Source organism: Prosopis cineraria, unplaced genomic scaffold (assembly GCF_029017545.1).
Source record: "Prosopis cineraria cultivar Desert tree isolate PC_DT_omini unplaced genomic scaffold, ASM2901754v1 PC3, whole genome shotgun sequence".
Classification (NCBI taxonomy): Eukaryota; Viridiplantae; Streptophyta; class Magnoliopsida; order Fabales; family Fabaceae; genus Prosopis; species Prosopis cineraria.
The window spans coordinates 2,267,497-2,293,968 of NW_026555334.1; the positions used below are offsets into that span (position 1 = coordinate 2,267,497).

General features: G+C 31.8%; 3 protein-coding genes across 3 annotated transcripts; all 3 read right to left on the minus strand.

The window, feature by feature from the left end:
- Positions 1-11,724: 11,724 nt before the first annotated feature.
- On the minus strand, positions 11,725-16,335 carry LOC129307347 (uncharacterized). The gene is made up of 5 exons (XM_054948280.1): positions 16,296-16,335; positions 15,329-15,394; positions 13,821-13,886; positions 12,454-12,812; positions 11,725-12,345 (listed from the first exon to the last, which is right to left on the minus strand). The coding sequence occupies exons 1-5, from the start codon at positions 16,333-16,335 to the stop codon at positions 11,725-11,727; spliced, it is 1,152 nt and encodes a 383-aa protein (XP_054804255.1).
- Positions 16,336-17,916: 1,581 nt separating this feature from the next.
- Positions 17,917-19,977, minus strand: LOC129307350 (ankyrin repeat-containing protein ITN1-like). The gene is made up of 4 exons (XM_054948282.1): positions 19,947-19,977; positions 19,367-19,429; positions 18,646-19,001; positions 17,917-18,544 (listed from the first exon to the last, which is right to left on the minus strand). Exons 1-4 carry the CDS (start codon positions 19,975-19,977, stop codon positions 17,927-17,929), a joined length of 1,068 nt encoding a protein of 355 aa, XP_054804257.1. The 3' UTR covers positions 17,917-17,926.
- An 18-nt stretch (positions 19,978-19,995) lies between these two features.
- Positions 19,996-25,040, minus strand: LOC129307355 (uncharacterized). The gene is made up of 7 exons (XM_054948291.1): positions 24,503-25,040; positions 24,049-24,201; positions 23,359-23,412; positions 23,112-23,261; positions 22,853-23,014; positions 20,791-20,856; positions 19,996-20,061 (listed from the first exon to the last, which is right to left on the minus strand). Exons 1-7 carry the CDS (start codon positions 25,038-25,040, stop codon positions 20,009-20,011), a joined length of 1,176 nt encoding a protein of 391 aa, XP_054804266.1. The 3' UTR covers positions 19,996-20,008.
- Between the last annotated feature and the right edge of the window lie 1,432 nt (positions 25,041-26,472).

Below are 26,472 nucleotides of genomic sequence, written 5' to 3' on the forward strand. Positions count from 1 at the left end.
GCCACCAAATTTATCTTAAAAAATTTTAGGTGCTTAGCCTTTGCTACTGTTTTGAATTCTTCTAATAAATTCATGCCTAGGTCTGAGCCATGCATTTTTATGGGGTATCCACCCAATCAAAAGGGCTTTGTTTTGTATAATCTTAAAACAACAACTATATTTGTAAGTAGGCATGTCAATTTCCTGGAAAGCAAATTTCCTTTTCTTGATAAATCCTTCTCTCATTACAATACCTCTGCACCTTTTTCTATGCTTGATCCTTTCTTGGATGAAATTGATACCCCCTTGATCATCTGAGGCCAAAGTTCTACCCTTAATCAACTTATACCTACAAAACACATTCTTGAGCACCCAAACATCCCTAAACAGATTCCTGTACCATGTCATGGACACTCTAATTCACCTTTGCATGAAGAGACGGAAGGTAATCCTACTCAAGTTGACATTGAAAATGTCCAGCCATCTTTAGGAAGAACCAGAAAACCTCCATCATGGCTGAATGAACATATATGTCATGCAGAATTGAATCATAAAGGTAAGAAGGTAAAATTCAAATATCCTTTGCATCATTATATGTCATATGTCAATATTTCATCTAAATATAAGGATTATTTGTTGCATATGGATGAAGATTTTCTTGAACCTTCTACTTTTGAGGAAGCTATAAGAAATAAAAAATGGATAGATGCTATGAGGGATGAAATGAAAGCTTTAAAAGAAAATAAGACTTGGATAATTATGGATTTACCTACAGGATGTAGGTGAGTGTATAAAAAGAAATATAAGGCAGATGGGAGTTTAGAAAGGTGTAAGGCTAAACTTGTAGCAAAAGGATATAGTCAACAAGAGGGAATTGATTATTTTGAAACTTTTTCCCTAATAGTTAAGATGATAACAGTGAGGATTGTTCTTACTCTTGCTGCTATGCATGCTTGGCCTTTATTTCAAATGAGTATGCATAATGCTTTTTTACATGGGGATTTGCATGAAGAGGTTTATATGAAAATTCCATAGGGTTTGATCAAGTTGGGCCTAATAAAGTTGCCAAATTGATCAAATCTCTATATGGTCTCAAGCAAGCTTTAAGGGAATGGAATGCTAAACTTACTATTATATTAATCAAAGGGGGGTTTAGCCAAAGTAAGTATGATTATTCACTCTTTATTCAGCAAAACAAGTCTGACATTACTCTTATTCTTGCTTATGTTGATGATTTAATTGTGATTGGTAATAACATGCAAAATATAAATGCTATCAAACAATATCTACATCAAAAGTTTAAGATTAAAGATTTGGGTAACTTAAAGTACTTTCTAGGAATAGAGTTAGCCAGATCTAAAAAGGCCATTGTTTTGACACAGCGAAAGTATGCCTTAGAATTGATTTCAGATATGGGCCTTAGTGGTGCAAGGCCTCTTAGCATTCCTATGGAACAAAATGTTCAATTATCTGTTGAAGGTAGAGTCATTGATCAAAGAAAAGAACAAAAAATAGGTAAGATGAAAGGGCAAAATTCAAATCACAAGAAGAAGGAAGATCTATTTGTAAAAAATCCCACTTCTTTTTAGGAGGACGGTAGGTAGGTTGTCTTATCTTATGACTACCTGTCTTGATTTAAGTTTTGTTGTGCAAAATTTGAGCCAGTTCATGAGTGCACCAAGAAAGTCTCATATGGAAGCTGTTGTACGAGTTGTAGGATATCTTAAAGGATGTCCAGGATTAGGCATTTTGCTGTCTGCTTGAAAGGGAAATTCTTTGGAATGCTTTGTGGATTTTGATTGGGGAACGTATGGAGATATAAGAAGGTCCGTGATTGGATATGCTGTGAAATTTGTAGGATCCTTGGTTTATTGGAAAACTAAAAGGCAAAACATGATTTCAAGATCTTCAGCAAAGGCGGAGTAACGTGCCCTTGGTTCTGCTGTGGCAGAGGTTGTTTAGGCCACTAGGATGTTGAGAGACATTGGGTTACATGACATTCAACCTATTCAAGCGTTTTGTGATAGCAAGGCTACAATTCACATCGCTAATAATTCAATTTTTCATGAAAGAACTAAGCATATAGAAGTAGATTGTCATTTTGTTAGAGAAAAGTTATAGCAAGGTATCATTAGCTTACAACATGTTAGAACAAAAGAGCAATTGGCTGATATGTTTACTAAAGCTCTTAGTTGTGAGGATCATGAAAAGATGTTGTACAATTTAGGAACCATAAGTTTGTAAAGGTCCAAACTTGAAGGGGAGTGTGAGAAATAATAGGATATATTGTTTTCTTTTTTTATTTATTATTATAATATGTTTGTTGGGTCTCAGGTTATGGACTATATAAGTAGACCCAGTATGCTTTGTATTGTTGACTCAGTTTTAGCAATAATACATTTTGATTCTTTCAAGAGCGGATGATCTTCAAGATAACAATTACAATTGGAACAAGAGAATTTAAGTAAAAAAGAAATGATTGCCACATTGCGACAAAAGATAGACCAAATGAAAAGTCAAATTGACCAGTTCTATCAGTTAATCAAGATGAATCAAAGTGGTCAATCATCTAATCCATCAAATATGTCCCCTGGTAATCATGAGCAATGAGAATCATGAGCTGCTATTAGGATAATATTATTTGTATGATTTGAAGATTCTCAGTCAAACCGTATGTGGCTTTTGTTATGTTGGACTTAATTAATGTGTGTGCTTTAGACTGTGAAGGAAAATCACGCTCCAATGTCGGAAAAAATGACAGCGGGGACCCATAACACCAGAAGATTCAATAATACAAAAGATAAGATTTAACAATTCAGTTGTGCATACTGAACTTTTGGTTATTCTGAGCCCACACTGCCATTTTTTTTTTTTTTTTATCTGGAAGCCCTGAATGTGATTCTCCGAATTATAAAAACATATACTTTTTATTGCGCACTTTGTTTAATATTATGTTAGTTTAATATATTTTTATCTGGTTAAGTCTTTATTTCAATTTAATGTCATAATATGATTATTTATTTATATTTATTAAATTTAAATAATTTAACATAAAACATAAAAAAATTTGCATGAGTAAATAGGGCTCTCATTTTTCAAGTAAGTAGTTGAAAATTCGTAGGCCCTTTGCTCTCATATTCCTGTTCTCAGCGTAGAAAACAAAAATTAAAGATAAAATGTGAAATAAAATAAAGTAAAATGAAGACCTAATTAAGCACAATTAAAGAATAACAAATATATTTATCTTTGCATAACGTAAATATTATAAAGAAACTAATTATAATTAATGGGCATTAATTTTAAAATAAACTCATATTCTCATTATTTCATTTGGAGTTGCCAAATCACCACGTTTCCGTGATAATAACAGCTTCACCCTCTTAATTAACCTTCTTAACTCAATATCTCTATCAAGACAAAAAAAGAAAAACCATTGCAAGATGCTTAAATTATTCATTCATGTCGTACCATCTCAAATGACTTCAACAAATCAGACATTGATGAGCTTAGCTGGGTGATTCACATCCTTCAAACCCTAGAAGAAGAGCTTGAACAGGAAGATAATGGCGAATTCCTTGTGTCTATCTTCAATGTTCCTAAGCCTCTTATGACTAGTGATCCAGCTTCTTATATCCCTAAACAGGTTTTATATATTTTTCTCATAGACCTGTTAGTGGGTAAACATTTTTATTCTTAAGAAATTATTAACTTTTCATGTTATCTTTCGAAAATGCCTCAGTCCTCACTATATATTTGGTCCCTTAAGTAATTTTCTAAGTAGTTTAGCTTCTTCTTCTTTCTTCTTTTCGCTTGTTACATTGCCATGAATTTAACATTAAATTTTACAGATATTATTCCCTAGCCATATCTAAATTGCTTTTAGGCTGAGTCAAACAGGATTGTTATCATATTTTTAAAATTGAATGGCCATTTAAATCAGTTTAGGAATTGATTCAAGGTTTATTCTGATAAAATTTTAAAAAAAAAAAATTGATTCAAGGTTCACTTGTTCGATTTTGGTCAAACTGATGATCAAAATTAATTTAATAAGTTTTAAATTTTATATATGAAAATAACAAGAGTAAATAACAAAACCACTACTATTAAGAACAGAATAGGACATTGATAATAAATTATCATACTACTCATTACTCAAATTTATAATTATTAATAATTATGTACAAGAATGATACGGACATCATACAGCTTTAGAATTTTATAAGAAAATATAATTCCCAAAATGATGTCATTTTGTATGAACTTTTTTTGGTGAAAAAATGATGCCATTTTTTTACTAATAACAAAAAATTAATATGAAAAAAAATGTCTGAACCAAACAAACTAATTAATAACCCGACCGTTTGAATTTTTTTTAAATATTTTATCACTTCTAAAATTAATTGATTCTGCAGAAGCAATTTTAATTTAAACCGCTTCAAGTTCACTTGAATGGGCCGATTCCACCCATTTCTCAAATAATACTAGATGATAAGGAATTAAATTGAAGAAATAGCATCAATTTCTATCAAGTAAAGTAACTGCTTTGGGCATGCCTAACAGATTGCAATTAGTCCTTTCCATCGTTGGCGTCCAAAACTCATGGATATGGAGAGGCTTAAGCATGCTGCTACAAAAAGACTTCAAAAAAAGCTTCAAATTGTTAGCCTCAACTTAGAACATCTTGTTGACCAATTGAGAAAATATGAACACAGGATAAGAGGGCAATACCACAAGTACTTAAATTTCAATAGCGAAACCTTAGTGTGAGTGATGATTATTGACGCCTCCTTCTTGCTTGATTTTCTTCAACAAGGAAGAGTGATTGATTATGGTGGTGGAAGGAAATCTAGTCAAAATGATCAAACCCTAAGAGACGTATTAATGCTTGAGAATCAGATCCCATTATTTGTTTTGAGAAAAGTTTTAGAGTTCAAATTGTCATCATCATCAACAGAAGAATCATCAGGAGATGATTTGCTTCTTGATATGTTGATAGGGTTGTTTAAAGCAATTTCACATTTTGAGAAGACGACTAAAGAAAATCATTATTATTCAGAGATCCAAGTTTTACAATGTGCGCATTTGCTAGATTTTTTGTATAACATAATTGTGCCCAAATCGGAAGATGAACAGCCAAATATGATTGAGACTTTGAGGACCATAATAACAATGACATGGAAGGCAATGAAAAATCATTTGTGACATATGCTAAGCAAGCCCTTAGTGAGACTTGGAGGATAGCATCAAAATTGACCAAATCATCAGTAAGTTTCGTTCAGCAGGTATTGCTTAATTTCTTTTTCTGGTTAAACAATCGATTTAGGTGTATCAACTTATGTCATCAGATTTTCTAATTGTGATATCATTTTGGCTCCATAAAAATATACCATCTCTTATCTAGGATTCCCTTGTATTTAGATCATTTTTGAACTATGAATTTAATGTTATTTTGTATAACAGACATATATGATTAGTAAAGTTGGTAATTTGAGCGGGTTTAAAATAACCAAATATATAAAAGAGCTTATATAATCAAGCCCAACCTAACACATTAAGCTTTCAGACTAACTTGAATACTCGAAATGTTAAATTTAATTTTATTTTATTTTTTTAGTCATTTTCAGTGTCTATCTTAAAAAATTAATTTTTTAATTTTTATCTAATTTTAATTTTATTTTATTAATAATAAAATGAAATTAGGTTATTTAGACTAAATTCATTTGGGTTTAAGCATTGCCCTGAATTTTTCAAGCAGCTTGAATAAGTTTAAAGTAAAAAGAAAAATGTCTGAACTCCCAAACCCAATCTAAAGATTTTTCATGTTTATTCAAGTTAGCTCATCGGGCTTTACCCAAATAACTAGCTTTATTGATAAGCAACTTGAGACTTATAATTGAAAAGTATTTTTACAGAGTTATTTTTCAGTTATTGTTATACAAGCCAATGAAGATTATCATTTGTTTGCATTTGACAATAATTTGTAACCTTCCGGTGGTTGGGATTATAAAACACCCTATTGGAATGCTTGTTTTTCTCACAAAAGAAAGAGCAATCAAAAACAGAAATTGTTCATCTCAACAAGCCACCCTTGATGGAGGAAATTGCTATCCCTTGTGTTAAAGAACTCTCAAACTCTGGAATCTGTTTCTTACCCACTAATAATGGAGCAATTCACAGCATCAGGTTTGATGAAGAAGCAGCCACACTTCACCTTCCCACAATAGCTATAGACATCAACAGTCAAGTGTTGCTTAGAAACTTGGTAGCTTATGAAGCATCAATGTGTGGGGGGCCACTTGTTTTCACATGATACACAGAATTGATGAATGGAATGATAGATTCTGAGGATGATGCAAAGATTCCGAGAGAAAAAGGGATTGTTTTAAACCACTTGAACAATGATGAACAAGTGGCTAACCTGTGGAATGGGATGAACATGTCCATTAAATTGCAAAAGTACCATTCTTGGATAGGGTCATTGAAGATGTGAACAAGTACTACAATGCACAATGAGGGTTAAAGTACAATAAACAAGTACCATTCTTGGCAGAATGAGGGTTAAAAGTTGGAGACTTATGAAGCTTGATGCGTTTGGTTCATGGCAACTTCTGACATTTCTAGTTGTTGAATTGATCTTGCTCTTGACGTTCTTTCAAGCTTTCTGCTCTTTTTATGGATGCAATAGCAGGAACCATGCCAAGACAATTAGATGATTCAGTTGTGGAGTAATAAGCAAGACTCATTTTTGTCCAAGCATCTCGTATCTTCTATATAGTTACAATCTAAACTGGTTGTATGCTTTAGTTTTATGACCTAGTAGTTCATTGCTATGTGAAGTTCTTCATTGATATTCATTTTGGACTTGGTTTAGTTTAGAATGATTGCCATTAGTATTTGAAACTTATTTAGTTGAAATTAATAAGTTTAAACTCAAAAGTTTGCACAAATAGAAATAATAGGCAAATATAAGTGATCTTAAGGACCAACTAAGAGGACAGGAAAAACAGTGAACAATAATTCATAAATTATTACCACAAAAAAAAAAGATTTTAATGATGAGTTTTGGTGGGGACTTCTAATTATCACTGCAGTGAAGTTTAAGCTTTACTCAAAAATCTTGTTGCTCGAATTTAAATTTGCCCTTTGGTTCTTTTATGGTTTTAGGCTTGTGATAATTGTTCTTGGACATTAGAATACTAAATTGGGACCTTGCGGCAATATTGCGTACGGATTGGATTGGATCATGGTGTTGGGCTCCACTCTTTGAGTGAAGGGTTGAATAAACTAATGGTATGTTTACATTAATGGGAACTTAAATTTAAATCAAATTGGACCCTTCAAATCAAATCTAGATCATATTAAAAATAAAAAATTTATTAAATTATTTTATAACTTTTATTTTAAAAAATATAATATATAATAATGGATTAAATCTGAACCATCCAGATCAAAATTTGGATGGTTCAGATCTCATCACAGTGATGAGCATCCAAATTGGGTTTGACATGGTGAGGCGTAAATCCCTTTTCATCCACACAACCCACAGTTTCCTCTGGGTACAGTTTAATGATTTCAAATGCCAACTCAGCAGTGAATGGAATAATTAATGTACGTGAGCAAGAATTAATCAATAAATAAATCATTAATTAGTTGTAAATTTATAACATTTGGATCCTTTTAAATTTTTTATCGGTTCTAAAATTAATTGATTCTATAGAAGCAATTTTAATTTAAACCGTTTAAAGTTCAATTGAATGGGCCGATTTCACCCTTTTTTGATATAATACTAGAATAAGGAATTAAATTGAAGAGATAGCATCAATTTCTATCAACTAAACTACCTGCTTTGGGCATCCCTAACAGATTGCAATTGGTCCTTACTATTGTTGGCGTCCATAACTCATGGATATGGAGTGGGTCAAGCTCGCTGCTACAAAAGACTTCAAAAAAAGCTTCAAATTAGCCTCAACTTAGAACATCTTGTTGACCAATTGAAAAAATATGAACACAGGATTAGAGCATGCTACCACAAGTACTTAAATTTCAATTGCGAAACCTTAGTGTGGGTGATGATTATTGATGCCTCTTTCGTACTTGATTTTCTTCAACAAGGAAGAGTGATCGATTATGGTGGTAGGAGGAAATCAGGTCAAAATGATCAAACCCTAAGAGACATACTAATGCTTGAAAATCAGATCCCATTATTTGTTTTGAGAAAAGTTTTAGAGTTCAAATTGTCATCATCATCAACAGAAGAATCATCAACAGATGACATGCTTCCTGCTTTGTTGATAAGGCTGTTTAAAGCAATTTCACCTTTTGAGATGACGACTAAAGAAAATCATTATTCAGAGATCCAAGTCTCACAATGGGCGCATTTGATTTCTTGCATAACATGATTGTGCCCAAATTGGAAGAACAACCAAATATGATTGACTTTGAGGACCATAACAGAGACATGGAAGGCAATGAAAAATCATTTGTGAGATATGTTAAGCAAGCCTTAAGTGAGATATCGAGGATGGCATCAAGATTGACCAAATCATCAGTAAGTTTCATTCAGAAGGTATTGTTGAACTTCTTTTTCTTGTTAAATCCATATAGGTGTGTCAACTCATTATGTTACATCAGATTTTCTTTTTTCCTTTTGAATTGGGCATCAGATTTTCTAATCGTGATATCATTTTGGCTCTTGTAAAAGTGTACCAACTCTTGTTTAGGATTCTCTAGCACTTGAATTATTTAGGTTTTGGGATGTTAAGTGTGAGTTGAGTTGGTTTAAGATGTGAAAAATATTACATCGGATAGAGTTGGGTTAAAAAAGAGATATATAAATGGAAAAGATCCATAAACTTAATATCTTAATGTTTTAAGTAAAAATATATAGTGTCATACTATGTGTCCTCTTAGTACTATTAGGTGACCTAGCTGTGTTTTTCCCCTTTCTAAGATGCTCTTTATATATGAACTATGAATATGAATTTAATGCCATTTTAGATAATAAACCTATGATCAACGACTTAAGACTTATAATTCAAAGTCTCATTATACAGAGTTATTTTTTTAGGTATTATTGTACAAGCCAATGAAGATCATCATTTGCATGCCTTTGACAATCATTTGTAACCTTCCGGTGGTTGGGATTATAAAACACCCTTTGGAATACTTGTTTTTCTCACAAGAGAATGAGCAATCAAAACCAAAAAATATTGATCTCAAGAAGCCACCCTTGATGGAGGAAATTGCTATCCCTTGTGTTACAGAACTCTCAAACTCTGGAATCTATTTCTCACCCACTAATAATGGAGCAATTCACAATATCAGATTTGATGAAGCAGCAGCGACACTTCACCTTCCCACAATAGCCATAGACATCAACAGTCAAGTGTTGCTTAGAAACTTGGTTGCTCATGAAGCATCAATTACATGCAGTGGTGGGCCACTTGTTTTCACAAGATACACATAAAACCATTTTTGGATAACAACATTGAAGATGTGAACAAGTACTACAATGGCAGGATGAGGGTTAAAACTTGGAGACTTGTAAAGTTTTATGTGTTTGGTTCATGGCAGTTTCTGACATTTCCAGTTGTTGTATGGATCTTGCTCCTGATGTTCTTTCAAGCTTTCTGCTCTTTTTATGGATGCAATCATAGGAACCATGCCAAGACTATTAGATGATTAAATAGTGGAGTAGTATACAAGACTCACTTTTCTCCAAGAATCTGGTTTCTTTTATATCGTTACAATGTATTGTGGTTGGACTCGGTTGTATGATTTGGTTTCATGACCTAGCAGTTCATTGGTATGTGAAGTTCTTCATTGATATTCATTCTGGATTTGGTTTGGTTTAGGATGATTGCCATTAGTATTGGAAACTTATTTAGTTGAAATTAATAAGTTTAAACTCAAATTTTGAAAAAAAAAATTGTTTATGATTTCTTATCATAATCATTACCATAAATTGATTGAAATTTTCCCTTTTGAAATGATGAATAAAAATTACTCATGGATCAATTTTAACAAAGTGCATAAATTGTGCAAAAATAGGAATAATAGACAAATATAAATTATCTTAAGGACCAATAGAGAGGATAGGAAAGATAGTGAACAATCATTCATAAATTATCACCACAAAAAAAAAACGATTTTAACGATGATTTTTGGTAGAGAATTTTAATGATCACTGCAGTGGAGTTCAAGCTTCACCCAAAATTATTGCTGCTCGAATTTTAATTTTCCCTTAGCCTCTTTTATACTTCACCGACAATATATTGGACCCTGCGGCATCTTGTGTATGGATTGGATTGGATTATGGATTTGGACTTGCTCATGATGTTGGGCTTGACTCTTTGACTGAAGGGTTGAAATAAATATGTTTTGATTAATAAGAATTTGAATTTGAATCAAATTTTTTATTTGGATATATAAAAATTTATAAATTTATAATTTTATTTTATATTATATTTCCTTTTGTAATTTCAAAGTATATTTACATATATGCATTTTAGTCATTTGAAATTTTAATCATTTCAAATCTCTTATTTTCTTTATGTTTTTATTATTGATACCTCTTTAACTCTCATATTTTTCTTATTTTTGATTCTCATCTCTCATCAATTAAAAAATAGAGCTAAATTTGTCATTTTTAATTTTTTATTTCATTTCAAATATTAACTCATCTCTTCTTCATTTGAATTTTTTAAAACTACCTAAATAAAGAGGTTCAAATACATGAATTTTAGGTGTGAGATTTGAAATACATTATTTTAAGTCTAAAATTAAAATCTAAATCCATCAATCCAAACACTATTTAACCATGAATGTCCTATGAATATGCCATATTCCTGTTGTTTGTTCCCTTCGTGTTTTGAAGAATGAATTTAACTGTGAGAAGCAGGCTCTCATTTAAAGGAAAAAAAACGGTTTAGTTAGTGGTCAAGTTAGTTTAATATTCTTTGCTTTTCATCAAAGAATCAATTCTTAGTATTATAATCAAATATATTTAATTATTATCTGTATTTTAGAGATGATATGTCTTTTGATGTGGATATATATAATGTTGAATAATAGCAAGGATTTTCATCAATGTTAATCACAACTCTAAAGATTGAAGATTTAATTAATTAAAAAAATATTTACAAGGCCTTCGGCTCAAGTTAACCATAATTTTATGAAGGACCAGAACTTACGTTTTATTTTATGTTTTTACTTTTTTCCCACCTTGAGCACCTTGCCTTCACAATTTAACAATCTTTAAAATTCTTGGTCAAAGGTGTGGGACCCTCCAAAAGCCGAGCTTCCAGTTACTGATAGATAATGATGGGAGAGATTTTCATATAGTAGTAAAATTAGAAACGATACAAATGTGGCGGGAAAAATTATTTGAAACAGCACAGCAACGAAATTATAATTTCAAATGACTTCATTAAGATACAAAGCTGAATAAAAAGAAAAGAATACTAACAACATCCATGAATGGTTATGATTGAAGGTTGCAACAACACAATCCTTCACTTGAAAGATTTAAAACAACAATTCATCCCTTGACTAAAGATGAAATTCAACCCACAATGATGTGGCTCCTTTATATAGATTTAGAGATACCAACTGATTAGGTGAGTAAAGACTAATGGATAACATCCTACTATTGCAACAGTAGCTGGAGCTGTTGATAGCAAAAGAGATTAATAGTTGTGAGGGGAATATATATAATGTGATGGAGATAAAGTGATAAGAGTTTGATCAGAGAATAAGCTTCTCAGATTCTCTATTGCTGGACTGGGGACTCTTGAACAAAATAGCTCTCACAAGATCGATGTAGAGGGGGAACTGAGCAACGCCAAAGAAAGTAATAGGCAAGATAGTGACGGCATAGAGGGGGAAAACAACCTGCTGGAGGTGTTCCCTGAGCAAGAAGAAGAATGCGGAAGAGAAAGAAACCAAGACGGAAGCGATGGACACGAAGAGGCAACTCAACCCCAAAAGAAGTTTGAGAGGCAAATCTTTGCGGAAATCTCGAGGTTGCTGTCGGGAAGTGAGGATGGAGAGGAACATGACAAGAGAGGTGATGGAGCAGGAGAGAGCCAGGAGGGATGTGAATGCAAACAAGTTGAAAGCCAGGTGGCGCTCCAAGTAAGGTTTTCCGGTCTCCTCCTGAGTACCGCCGGGGAAAGTGGTGGCCCTGGCGAAGGCCACGCCGGCAATAAGCGCAGCCACCACGGAGCATGACTCTGACGTGATCTTCAGCCACTCGTTGTCTTGGTTGAGTAGCTTCTCGTGGTCACTTACGAAAATGTCCTCCGGTGCGTTGTTGCTTTTGTTTGGGAGGAATTGCATATGCTGCGGCATTTTCGTCTCCATAAACTAGAAATACAAGAAATTAAAGCTCACGTCAATATAAACATGCATGCATTGCTTTACATGAAACCATGCATGGATTGAATTAATTTGATAGATGAGGAGGAAGAATACCAGAAACCATTTAACTTCCCACTGCATTTGCAAGGAAGAACCAGCAATATGCCACGGCTTGTATTGTGAGAGGTTGGCGGTCAAGTGGAGGATCGTGTTGCCGTCTTTGTCTGCACGTCCCACGTGGCTTTCCCACAACTCCTCCTTCTTCAGGTACTTCTCCAGATGCTCGAATACACGTGGTTGCCTATTCTTCACGGCCACATGCAATAAATTTTGGTCTAGCGTGTTCGTTTCGTGGATGGCCCCTGGTTTATCTTTCAGAATTTTCTTCAATATTTCCAACACCCCATTTTTCGCTGTAATAAACAATACTGACTCATTTCTCCCCCCTTCATTTTCCTCTTCTTCATCACACCCTACAAATGAATATGTCCAATCAATATTGTGGGCTATGACAACGGATTATTCTTCTTTCAAGTTGAGAATTCATGAATTTCAAGAAATTTTCATTTTTAAAGAAGAGATTAAAGATTTCAAGTTTTATAAACAAAAATATTAAAAATAATAAATTCATGAATCTGAAGTTCAAAGGATTTAAGTCCATGGGTTATATATAACATTTCATTTATAAATATGTAAGAGTCCCACGGACAAGCAATGAAAAATATATATTTTGAGATAAAAAATAATTAATAAATATTTAAAATTAAATACACACTTATTTTACACACACACACAAATCACATAGGCTTAAGCAGCATCCAGTTAAATTCAAGCTTCCAGATCCATTACCGTTTCTTTTGAACAAGTGTGTGAGCAATTTGTCCAACTTTTGGGAGTTTTGTAACATCAAATCTGTCAGCAAAGAGAGGAAAAGAAGACTTCAGAGACTGTCTGTCATCATCTCTCAACTCTCGTTTCTCATCTCTTTATTTCTTTCTTGTTAATTTTTCAATGAGCATTTCGCCAGAGAATACTCCCTTCGGACATAATATAAGTTATTATTAACTAATTTACCTATTTCAAAAGAATGCTAGTTAGAATATTTGTTTTTTTTAAAAAAAAAATCATATCTTTTCAATTGTGCCCTTAAGTGTAATAAATATAACATTTGATTTATTTAAAATACTTTCATTAATTACTCAATAAAATAAGTGTGTAAGTGGGGAAAAAAAATCTATGCCATATATTTTGAAACAAGTAAAGCTTGCAGAAAATATCTTATATTATGATTTGGAGAGAGTAGTTCTTAAGTTGATTAATATAGAGTTTCTTTTCCAACAAATCTATAAAGAAGGTAAGAATTAGTAGTTCTTAAGTTGGTTAACATAGAGAGTTTCCTCCCCACAAAATCTATAAAGAAGGCAAGAATTACCTTTATGTTGTGAATTATGATTTTTAGTCATAACTAATGGTAGAGTTACCTTGTAGCTGGTGTTGATCTGCAGTAACTTTTTGGTTGCCAACATCTGCACTTTGCTTCGCATCACCTGCAATTGAAAAGTGTATAACATCTATTGGATCCAATTCAAAGGTAGGGGCCGATACTATGTTTTGAAAATTTTCCCGAATTAGCGAGGAGAATGACAAATGAGGACATTAATATCATGTTAGAATTTCTTTATAACTAAGGTTCTCAAATTCAATATTTTTTCTCCTATGTTACACTACTAAAGTTTTTAAAAAATTTAGTTAGAATCTCCTTGTTTCTTTCTCGTTAATTTTTTAATGAATATTTCACTAGAAAATAATCCCTTCAGACCACAATATAAGTTACTTTTAACTAATTTACCTTTTTATGAGAAAAAGCTAGTTAGAATCAAGATTTAAAAAAAAAAAATTCATATCTTTTCAACTGTGCCTTTGAGTGTAATAAATATGATGTTTGAATTATTCGAAATACTTCCATTAATTATTTAATAAAATAAGTTTGCAATTGGAAAAAGAAAATTCACTACACCTATCTAATGCCATATATTTTGAACCAAGTAAAGCTTTTAAAAAAATATCTCATACTATAATTGGGAGAGAGTAGTTCTTAAGTTGATCAATATAGAGAGTTTCTTCCCCACAAAGTTTATAAAGAAAGTGAGAATTAATAGTTTTTAAGTTGATCAATATAGAGAGTTTCTACCCCACAAGATCTATAAAGAAAATGAGAATTACATTTATGTTGTGAATTGTGATTTTTACTCATAATTAATTGTAGAGTTACTTGTGGTTTGTGTTGATCTGCAATGACTTTTTGATTGCCACCATCTCCACTTTGTTTTGCATCACTTGCAATTGAAAAGTGTATAACATCTACTGGATCCAATTCAAAGGTGGGGCCATTACAAATAACTAAATCTCTCAAATACAATATTTTTTTCTCCCATGTTTGAGTACTAAAATTTTTAAAAAATTCAGTTAGAATATCATTATTGCTTTCTCACTAATTTTTTAATGAACATTTCACTAGAGAATACTCCATTCAGACCACAATATAATTTATTTTTAACTAATTTACCTTTTTATGAAAAAAAAGCCGCCGGTTACAATCTAGATTTTCTAAAAAATTTCATATCTTTCCAACTGTGCCCTTGAGTATAATTAATATGATATTTGAATTATTCAAAAATACTTGCATTAATTACTCAATAAAATAAGTTTGTAATTGGAAAAAAAATCCACTACACCAATCCAAAGCCATATATTTTGAACTAAGTAAAGTTTTTAAAAAATATCTCATACTATGATCCGATGAGAGTAGTTCTTAAGTTGATCAATATAGAGAATTTGTTCTCCACAAAGTTTATAAAGAAGGTGAGAATTAGTAGTTCTTAAATTGATCAATACAGAGAGTTTCTACGCCACAAAATCTATAAAGAAAGTGTAAATTACATTTATGTTGTGAATTGTGATTTTTAGTTATAATTAATTGTAAAGTTACCTTGTGGTTTGTCTTGATCTGCAGTGACTTTTTGGTTGCCACCATCTGTACTTTGTTTTCCATCACCTGCAATTGAAAAGTGGATAACATATATAAGATCCAACTCTAAGGTTGGGCCATTACAAATAACTAAAGCTCTTAAATACAATATTTTTTTTTCCATGTTTCAGTACAATTTCTTTTTAAATTCAGTTAGAATGACATTATTTCTTTCTCTTTAATTTTTTAATGAATATTTTACTAGAGAATACTCCCTTCAAACCACAATATAAATTACTTTTTAACTAATTTACCTTTTTATGAAAAAAAGCTGGTTAGAATCTAGATTTTCTAAAAAATTTCATATCCTTCCAACTTTGCCCTTGAGTGTAATAAATATGATATTTGAATAATTCAAAATAATTCCATTAATTACTCAATAAAATAAGTTTGTAATTAAAAAAATCACTACATCTATCCAACGCCACATATTTTGGACTAAGTAAAGCTTTTTTTAAAAAATATATCATACTATGATCCGGAGAGAGTGGTTCTTAAGTTGATCAATATGGAGAGTTTCTTCCCCACAAAATTTATAAAGAAGGCGAGAATTAGTAGTTCTTAAGTTGATCAATATAGAGAGTTTCTGCCTCACAAAATCTATAAAGAAGGTGAGAATTACATTTATGTTGTGAATTGTGATTTTTAATCATAATTAATTGTAGAATTGCATTTGTGTTGGGCTTGACTCTTCGATTGAAGGGGTAAAATAAATGTTTTATTAATCAGAATTTGAATTTGAATCAAAATTTTCATTTAGATAGATAAAAATTTATAGATTTGAAAATTCATTTCTTATCATATTTCCTTTTGTTATTTTTCAAATTACATCTATATATATATATATATATACATACACATCCTAGTCATTTGAAATTTTAGTTTTTTCAAACTTCTTGATTTTTTTTTGTGTTTTCACTATTAATACCTCTTTTACTTTTGTATGTTTCTTTATCTTGTATTCTCATCTCTTATCGATTGAAAAATAAAGATAAACTTATCACTTTTAGTTTTGCATTTTCATTTCAAATCTTTACTTATCTATTCTTCATTTGAATTTTTTAAAACTACTTAAACAAAAGATTTCAAATACATGTACTTAAAGTGTGAGTTTTGAAATGTGATATTTTAAATCTCAAATCTAAATCCATCAATCCAAACAGTTAAAGGGATTTTGTTTCTTAAGATCACATTATATTGTGTTCTTAAATTAAATATAAACCTGGAATTATGAATTATCGTTTGAGTAGACTGCTATTTGGAATCAGCTTGCACAAGCATTTTTGGAATATTAATTAATACGACCTACTATTTTCACATGAATTAAATATGACTTTGAAAATTATTAAAACGTTTTATTGGGTTAGCCCAACCTTCGTGGCTTCACAATTAAAGCTCCATCTGTAAATACTCGGACAATAACTACACCAAACTGTAAAGACTCTTACCAAAAAGCTTTTTCTTTTTAATATATATATATATACACATATATACATACATATATATATATATATATATATATGAGTGTATTATATAAGAGAAAGGTGAGAAGTGCGAGCGCAACCATGTATGTCCTATGAATATGCCATCCTCCTGTTGTTTCTTCCTTTCGTCTATTCAAGAATGAATTTAACTGTGAGAAGCAAGCTCTCATTTTGGGGGGGGGGGGGGCATTTTAGTTAGTGGTCAATTTAGTTTAATTTTCTTTGCTTTTCATCAAAGAATCAATTCTTAGAATTATAATCAAATACATTTAATTATTATCTTTAATGTAGAGATGATATGTCTTTTGATGTGGATATATATATATATATATATATTGGCAGGATATATATATGTATACATATGATGTTGGATAATAGCAAGGATTTTCATCAATGATAATTACAACTGTTATGATTATTTTTTAATTAATTTTAAAAATATTCATAAGGCCTTCGGCTCAAGTCAACCATAATTTTAACGACCAGAACTTATGTTTTATTTTATTTTTTTCCCTCTTTACTTGGGCACCTTGCCTTCACAATTTAAAATTCTTGGTCAATTAAGAAGTTCAATTGCATGATGAATATTTGGAATATCAAAGGTGTGGGGCCCTCCTAAAGCCGAGGTTCCAGTTATTGATTAGATCATGATGGGATAGATTTTCATATATAGTAGTGGAATTAGAAACGATACAAATATTTTTTTTTTTGGGGGGGGGGTTTAAAACGGCACAGCAAAGAAATCATAATTTCAAGTGACTTCATTAAGATACAAAGTTGAATAAAAGAAAAGAAGATGAACAACAGCCATGAATGGTATTAAGACTGAAGGTTTACGACAAACACAATCCTTCACTCTAAAGACTTAGGACAACAATTCATCCCTTAACTAAAGGGTGAAATTCAACACAATGATGCGACCCTTTATATAGATTTAGAAATTCAACACTAATGGATGACATACTAATATTCCAACCGAGTTAATAAATAGTAGCGGGAGCTGTTGATAACAAAAGCGATGAATAGTGGTGAGAAGAATATATAATATGATGGGAATAAAGTGATAAGAATTTGATCAGAGAATAAGCTTCTCAGATTCTCTATTACTGGACTGGGGAATGTTGCGGAAAGTAGCTCTCATAAGATCCATGTAGAGGGGGGACTGAGCAACGCCAAAGTAAGCAATAGGCAAGATAGCGACAGCATAGAGTGAGAAAACAACCTGCTGGAGGTGGTCCCTGAGCAAGAAGAAGAATGCGGAAGAGAAAGAAGCCAAGACGGAAGCGATGGACATGAAGAGGTAACTCAACCCAACAAGAAGTTTGGAAGGCAAATCCTTGCGGAAATCTTGAGGTTGCTGGCGGGAAGTGAGGATGGAGAGGAACGTGATCAGAGAGGTAATGGAGCAGAAGAGAGCCCAGAGGGGTGTGAATGCAAACAAGTTGAAAGCCGGATGGCGCTCCAAGTAAGGTTTGCCGGTCTCCTCCTGAGTACCGCCGGGGAAAGTGGTGGCCGTGGCGAAGGCCACGCCGGCAATAAGAGCAGCCACCACGGAGCATGACTCCGACGTGCTCTTCAGCCACCCAATGCCTTGCTCGAGTAGATCCTCGTGATCACGTACGAAAATGTCCTGCGGTGTCTTTCTGCTTTTGTTTTGGAGGAATTGCATATGCGGCATTTTCTTCTTCATAAACTAGAAATACAAGAAATTAAAGCTCACGTCAATGTAAACATGCATGCATGACACATGAAACCATGGATTGAATAAATTTGATTGAGGAGGAGGAAGAATACCAGAAACCATTTAACTTCCCACTGCATTTGCAAAGCAGAACCAGCAATATGCCGGGGCTTGTAACGCGAGAGCTTGGCTGCCAAGTGGAGGATCGTGTTGTCGTCTTTGTCTGCACGTGCCACGTGGCTTTCCCACAACTCCTTCTCCTTCAGGTACTTCTCCAGATGCTCGAATACACGTGGTTGCCTGTTCTCCACGGTCACATGCAACACATTTTGGTCTAGCGAGTTTGTTTCGTGGATAGCCCCTGGTTTATCTTTCAGAATTTTCTCCAATATTTCCAACACCCCATTTTTCGCCGCAATGAACAATACTGACTCATTTCCTCCTTCATGTTCCTCCTCTTCATCACACCCTACAAATTAGTCCAATCAATATTATGGGCTATGACAACGGATTATTCAAATTGAGAATTCATTTTCCTTTTTAAAGAAGATATTAAAGATGTAAAGTTTTATAAAAGAAATATTAAAAATAATAAATTCATGAACCTGAAGTTCAAAGGATTTAACTCCATGGGTTATATAATTGTGTATATATATATATAACATTTCATTTATAAATAAATAAAAGTCCCACGGACAAGCAATAAAAAATATACATTTTAACATAAAAATAATTAATAAATATTTAAAATTAAATGCACACTTTTTTTTTAAATTTGCCAATCACATAGGCTTACGCGGCATCCAGTTAAATTCAAGGTTACAGATTCATTACCGCTTCTTTTGCACAAGCGTGTGAGCAATCTGTCCAACTTTTGGGAGTTTTGTAACATCAAATCTGTCAACAAGAGATGAAAAAGAACACTTCAGAGACTGTCTGTCATCATCTCTTAACTCTCATTTCTCATCTCTTTATTTCTTTCTTGTTAACTTTTTAATGAGTATTTCACTAGAGAATACTCCATTCCGATCATGATATAAGTCATTATTAATTAATTTATCTTTTTAAAAAAAAGTTAGTTAAAATCTTGATTTTTCAAAAAAAATTCATTTCTTTTCAATTATGCCCATGAGTGTAATAAACACAACATTTGATTTATTCAAAATACTATCATTAATTACTCAACAAAATAAGTGTGTAAGTGGAAAAAAAAATCTATGCCATATATTTTGGAGCAAGTAAGGCTTGCAGAAAATATCTTATATTATGATCCGAAGAAGGTAGTTCTTAAGTTGATCAATATAGAGAGTTTCTTCCCCAAAAAATCTATAAAGAAGGTGAGAATTAGTAGTTCTAAAGCTGATCAAAATAGAGTTTCTTCCCTCACGAAATCTATAAAGAAGGTGAGAATTACCTTTATGTTGTGAATTGTGATTTTTAGTCATAACTAATGGAAGAGTTACCTTGTAGCTTGTGTTAATCTGCAGTAACTTTTTGGTTGCCAACCCCTGCACTTTGTTTCGCATCACCTGCAATTGAAAAGTGTTTAACATCTACTGGATAGGTCCAATTCGAGGGGGGGGGGCGGATACTATGTTTAGAAAATTTTCCCAAGTTAGCAGGGAGAATGACAAATGAAGAGCATTAATGTCATGTTAGAATCTCTTTATAACTAGGGTTCTCAACTTCAGTATTTTTTCCACCATGTTTTAGCACTAAAATTTTTAAAACATTCAGTCAGAATCTCATTATTTCTTTCCACTTAATTTTTTAATGAATGTTTCACTAGACAATACTTCTTCAGACCACAATATAAGTTATTTTTAACTAATTTACCTTTTTATGAAAAAAAAAAAGCTACTTAGAGTCCAGATTTTCTAAAAAATTTCATATCTTCCAAACTGTGCCCTTGAGTGCAATTAATATAATATTTGAATTATTCAAAATACTTCCATTAATTACTGAATGAAATAAGTTTGTAATTGGAAAAAAAATCCACTACACCTATCCAATGACATATATTTTGGACCAAGTAAAGCTTTTAAAAAATATCTCATATTATGATCCAGAGAGAGTAGTTCTTAAATTGATCAATATAGAGAGTTTCTTCCCCACAAAGTTTATAAAGAAGGACAGAATTAATAGTTCTCAAGTTGATCAATATAGAGAGTTTCTACCCCACAAAATCTATAAAGAAGGTCAGAATTACATTTATGTTGTGAATTGTGGTTTTTAGTCATAATTAATTGTAGAGTTACCTTGTAGCTTGTCTTGATCTGCAGTGACTTTTTGACTGCCACCATCTGCACTTTGTTTTGCATCACCTGCAATTGAAAAGTGTATAACATCTACTGGATTCAATTCAAAGGTGGGGCCATTACAAATAACTAAAGCTCTCAATACACAATATTTTTTCTCCCATGTTTCAGTGCTAAAACTTTTAAAAAATTCAGTTAGAATCTCATTATTTCTTTCTAGTTAATTTTTTAATGAATGTTTCAATAGAGTTTCTACCCTACAAAATCTATAAAGAAGATGAGAATTACATTTATGCTGTGAATTGTGATTTTTAGTCATAATTAATTGTAGAGTTACCTTATGGTTTGTCTTAATCTGCAGTGACTTTTTGGTTGCCAAAATTGTCACTTTGTTTCACGTCCAGTTGAAAAGCACATAACATCTATTGGATCCAATTCAAGGGCGAGGGAGGGGCCGGACTCCATGTCTAGGAAATTTGCCGTAATTCGAGGGGACAATGACAAATAAAGACCATATAAAAGTAAAAGCATTAATGTCAAGTTTGAATATCTTTATAATTAAAGTTCTGAAATTCAGTATTTTTCCTCCTATGCTTCAATATTAAAAATTTTAAAAAATTCAGTTAGAATCTCTTTATTTCTTTCTTGTTAAATTTTTAATGAATCTTTCACTAGAAAGTACTCACGTCGGATCACAATATAAGTTATTGTTAACTAATTTATCTTTTTTAAAAAAAAAGCTGGTTAAAATCTTAATTCTCTAAAAAAATTCATATCTTTCTAATCATGCCCTGAGTGTGATAAATATGATATTTGAATTATTTAAAATACTTTCATTAATTAATCAATAAAATAAGTGTGTAATTGGGAAAAAATCTATTATGCACAATCAATAGCGATATATATATATATATATATATATATCTCACTCTCTCACACACAGTTTTCTCAACAAGGGAAGAGAGGGAGTAACTTCTATCACCAATATTTTGTTGGTTCTGTTTGCCCAAATTAAAGTGTTGCCTTGTACCCATAATCAAGTGTGATGTTTTTTTTGAGGCTATTTTATTTTCTCGAATGAAATAACTGTTAGCTAAAAAGAATAGGTTTAGTTTGGAGAACATCCCAAGGACTACAATCCCAAAAAATTCATAAAGGTTGACACTGGATATGATCTATCCATTAGTGTTAGGCATAACTTATTTAATAAGAAGTACTCCCTCCATTTTAAAATATAAACATTTTTTTAGCTATTTTAGTTTAAAATATAAGCAATCTAATACGCTTAAAATTTATTTTTTTTGTTTTAGCCCTTATATTTATTTACCTAGATCTTTGTGTAAATTTTTTTCTAATTCATTATGAGGTGCATTAGTAGTTGGGACTAAGGGTAAAAAAGGAAAAACAATATATATATATATATATATATTATGAAAATAATGGCTTTATTGATATGTGAATTTATGCTAAAAACCATTTATATTTTGGACTGAAGAGAGTGTATACTATATGTAATTCACTTTTTCGATCTCTAAATCATTTTGGTGAGTATAATATATCTTGAGTGGGATACAATATCTCTTCAAAAACTAGAAATTATTTGCCTATTTGGGAAGACATTATAATCAATTATAGGGCCTAAATAATCAATTTTTAGAAAAAAATTCCCAAACAGCAAAAAAAAATTTAATAATTGATTATTGAGCCAAAATCACATTTTGAAATAAACTTTGAGAGGTTGCTTATAGATTCAATTTTACTATTAAATAATATATTTTACTTCTTAAATAAAGTTTAACAAATTTAATAATATTAAATATAACTTTATCAATAATTTAATTTTAAAAAAATGTTCTTTATAATAATTTGTACAACTAAAATCAATTTCAATATCCAAACATATTGTGTTATAACATGATCAATTATAATTAAAATCAATCATATTAATAAATTATATTTAACTGAAATCTAAACAGGTCCTATCTCGTCAGGACCAACTCATTTAAGTAGCTAGTCCATTAAGCATCTCAATATAATGATGGGTGGGTGAAGAGTGAAAAACCTTTTGGGCCATCGGTCTCGCGACCAGGTTTGGGCATCACATAGGCTTTGACACGACCTCCAACATATGCTACATCTTTATGCTTCCATAGTCCATCCAGTATTTGGCCGCACCAAACGTGCTTTTCTTTCTTCTTCCTCGATGTCTTTATTACCTCTAATCCTTAATTAATATATATAAACAAGTTAATTAAGCACAAGTCCGTATAACAGAATTAAAAGCACCATCAATTATTAGGTAGAGAAAGAGAGTACTGTACCAAAGGCTTCCCAGACAGGCCAAATAATAAAACGGGTGAATGCCATGAAAATGTCATAACTTGTCCAATAATTTTTTGGAACAACATTTTCATGTTCACTGATGTAATTACTTGCTGGGTTCTCTGTATCCGCTGTGCTGCCGCGAAGAGCTACGACAAAATATGAACTTTGTTCAATTTTCAGATCATATTTATAAAGCAAAATTAAGATAAACAAAATATTTTCTTTTCATAAACATGAACTTACCAGTCTGCTGGGATTTTGAATGGCTGGTGATCCTCAACGGCTTCACGTATATACCTTGCGCATGAAAAAGGAAAACATATAAATATGAACAATAAATAAAATATTGATTTTTTTTATTTTGCAAAAACAAATAATATCCCTCCATTCTTTTCTTATAGGCCAAAATAGACAAGAGTTGGGTTTTACTATTTATAAAACAATTGAAAAAATTTAGGTAGTGATTAATATGTTTTTCCACAAATACCTTTATAAAAAGGATGGCCCTAGTTAATAAATAAGAGAGTGTGTGAGAAAGATTTAATTAAGGGCATTTTCGGAGCGGACTATAATTAAGCGGAGCATGCGTGGGTATCAATGATGAAGAGGTCAGCTATATTTGTGTGCCTGTGTTTATATATATATATATATATATATTCACACTCTTTTGATCTTAGTTATAAAAGTAAGGAGAAAAGATTAATTTTAATCTTATTTATAAGGCATGCATTTCATTATTTTTATGTTTAAAAATCATTTCTACCCTTATTAAATATTAAAAAAATTGAAAATATTTTTTTTGTCCTTTGTTAGGGGGATGGAAGTGAAAACTTTTTAAATTTTAGGATAGATTCAATGAAGTTTAAGATTTTCTTCAATTTGGGTACAACATCTTAAAAGTAATTCATAAATAAGATTAAAGAGAGAACTTACACTGATATGCCAACCAGTTATACCATCTAAAATTGCTGCTGCTTTCGAAGGCAGAAGGTTTGTCGGCTAGGATATGGAGAGGGGAAATTCCCTTTTCGTCCACGAAGCCAACGATGCCCTCTTTGTACTTATGAATGATTTCAAATGCCAACTCTGTGAATATACATGCACGTGAGCAAGAATTAATTAATTAAAGGCATCGATAAATAAATCATTAATTAGTTGTAAATTTATAACAAGTCCGCCTCCTACTATGTTTACCAGTCATTAATTTGGACTAAATTATTGTGGTATTTAATGAGACAAATTTATCTATAGGAAATAAACATTAACTTTACAATGAACAATTTACAAAATAAATATAATACATACTTCTTGAAATTTATAATTTTATTTATAAATTTTTCTTATATATATATATATATATTTGATAAGGGGAGTAAAATTTACATACCAAAATGGTCTCGGTAGAGGGTGCAATGAAGGACTGTCTGTCCATCGCTTGTTCTTCTGCATAGCCCAATAGACTCGCCGACGCAACAATCTTTGAGGTAAAAGAAAACTTTCTTATGTCCTTTGGCAGCAGCCAAGAAGAGAGGAGTCTCTCCATCTTTGTTGCGTTCTTCAATCAACACGTGTCCTTGATGAGGATCAGCTTCAATGATGCACATGCACATCTGGAGCGACCCTATGGATGCTGCACAATGCAACGCTGTGTCCCCTTTACCATTCTTTTTTTTCAAACTCTCCACCGCCGACGTCGTCCGCTTGATTTCATCCACCAGCTGCTTAACGGCGACAGCATTGTTGTTGTTGGCCGCCACATGCAACGCCGTGTCTTCTTTGTTGTTGATCGGCATCGTGTGAATCGCTGCATTGTTTTTGTATTGCTCCACCACTTCACTCCAGTTATCATGGAACGTCCATCGGTATAAATCCATCCCCATCATCAAAAGATGTTGAATATCCATCGATGAATCCATGTGCTCCATTTTGCAGCAATGTGACAATTACTAACACAACTCTCGAGGTTGTGTGCTAGTCACCTTGATGCGTGGTAGCCTTTTATACATGATTAACTACCACACTCATGTCCCATGTGTCTGAAAAAGCACGGAGCAGGAATCTCGGCGAAGCATTTACAATAGGGAAAATGACATTAAGTCCCAATAAAATCATTTTATTCAAGTAAATTCCTAACAAATTTTTAAATGTAAAGTAAGACCCTTAGATTTCAACTGATATTTTTGAATGTAAAGTCCAGCAAATTTGGAAGACAAAGTTGTAAGATATGAAAATATTAAATTTTGTAGACAAATTTGCAATTATGTTATCTTAAATTTGCAACTCACTTTTTCAAGTTTAACAAGGAACACAAATCTTAATAATTAAATTTGAAAAGTAATATGTCATCATTATTTTATAACTTTCAGGAACTTGTAACTTAATCTATCTTCTTAAATTTGTAATTTGTTTTCCTAATTTTAAAGCTAGGAGTGGATTGCATTATATAAAAATGCTAGTTAGGGACTTAGGAGACCTATTTTTCATTTTTGAAATTTGTTGGGGCTGTAAAAAGATTCTTTTGAAACTTAAATGCCATTCTCCCATTACAATATAATAGGACCTTTCCTTGTATGGAAGGGCAAGGTATTATTATCTTTTGCTTTTTAATTAATTTCAATTTTGTTATTTATGTTGGGTAACACGCAGTTTACCACTTCAAATGAGACAAGCAACCCAGACCAAAAAAATAAAATAAAATACATCTCTTTGTTCTCAACTTTGTCATCTGTTTTGACTCAGTCGATACATAATTGCTTATATATAATCGACCATGTATACCTTGGATATATTCTGAATTTCTGACGAATAGCTGCTAGCAACACTCAGGGATGGAGCCTAGAAAATTTATTTGATTGGAATAAAATTCATGACATACATTAATATACTACTTCATTTTTAAATATAAGAAAAAAAATAACTAACTCAATCAGTTTAAAATAATTAGTTAAATATAACAATTGTGTCTGGAATAAAAAATTTGGATTAAATTAATGGGACAAATTTGTGTCGTGAAAGTAAACATTGATTTTATGAGGGACAATTTGAAAAACAAATTTTATAAATGTTAGAAGAACATTATCTATGTATAATTAAGTTCTTGACCAATTGCCTTCACAACAAATCAAGAGCATTAAGTTTTGTCCAAAACAAAACCATAAGTGCACTCGTATATAACAAAAAAAGAACGAATATACTAGAACAATTACTAGATTAAATTAGCTTATTTAGAGAACAATAAATAAATAGCTAGGTGGGGCCGGTCAAAGTCAACTCAAATAAATAAATTAAATTTTAATAATAAATTAAACTTGACAAAGGCTAAAAAGCCATAAATTCATATCTAGCCTATATAATTTA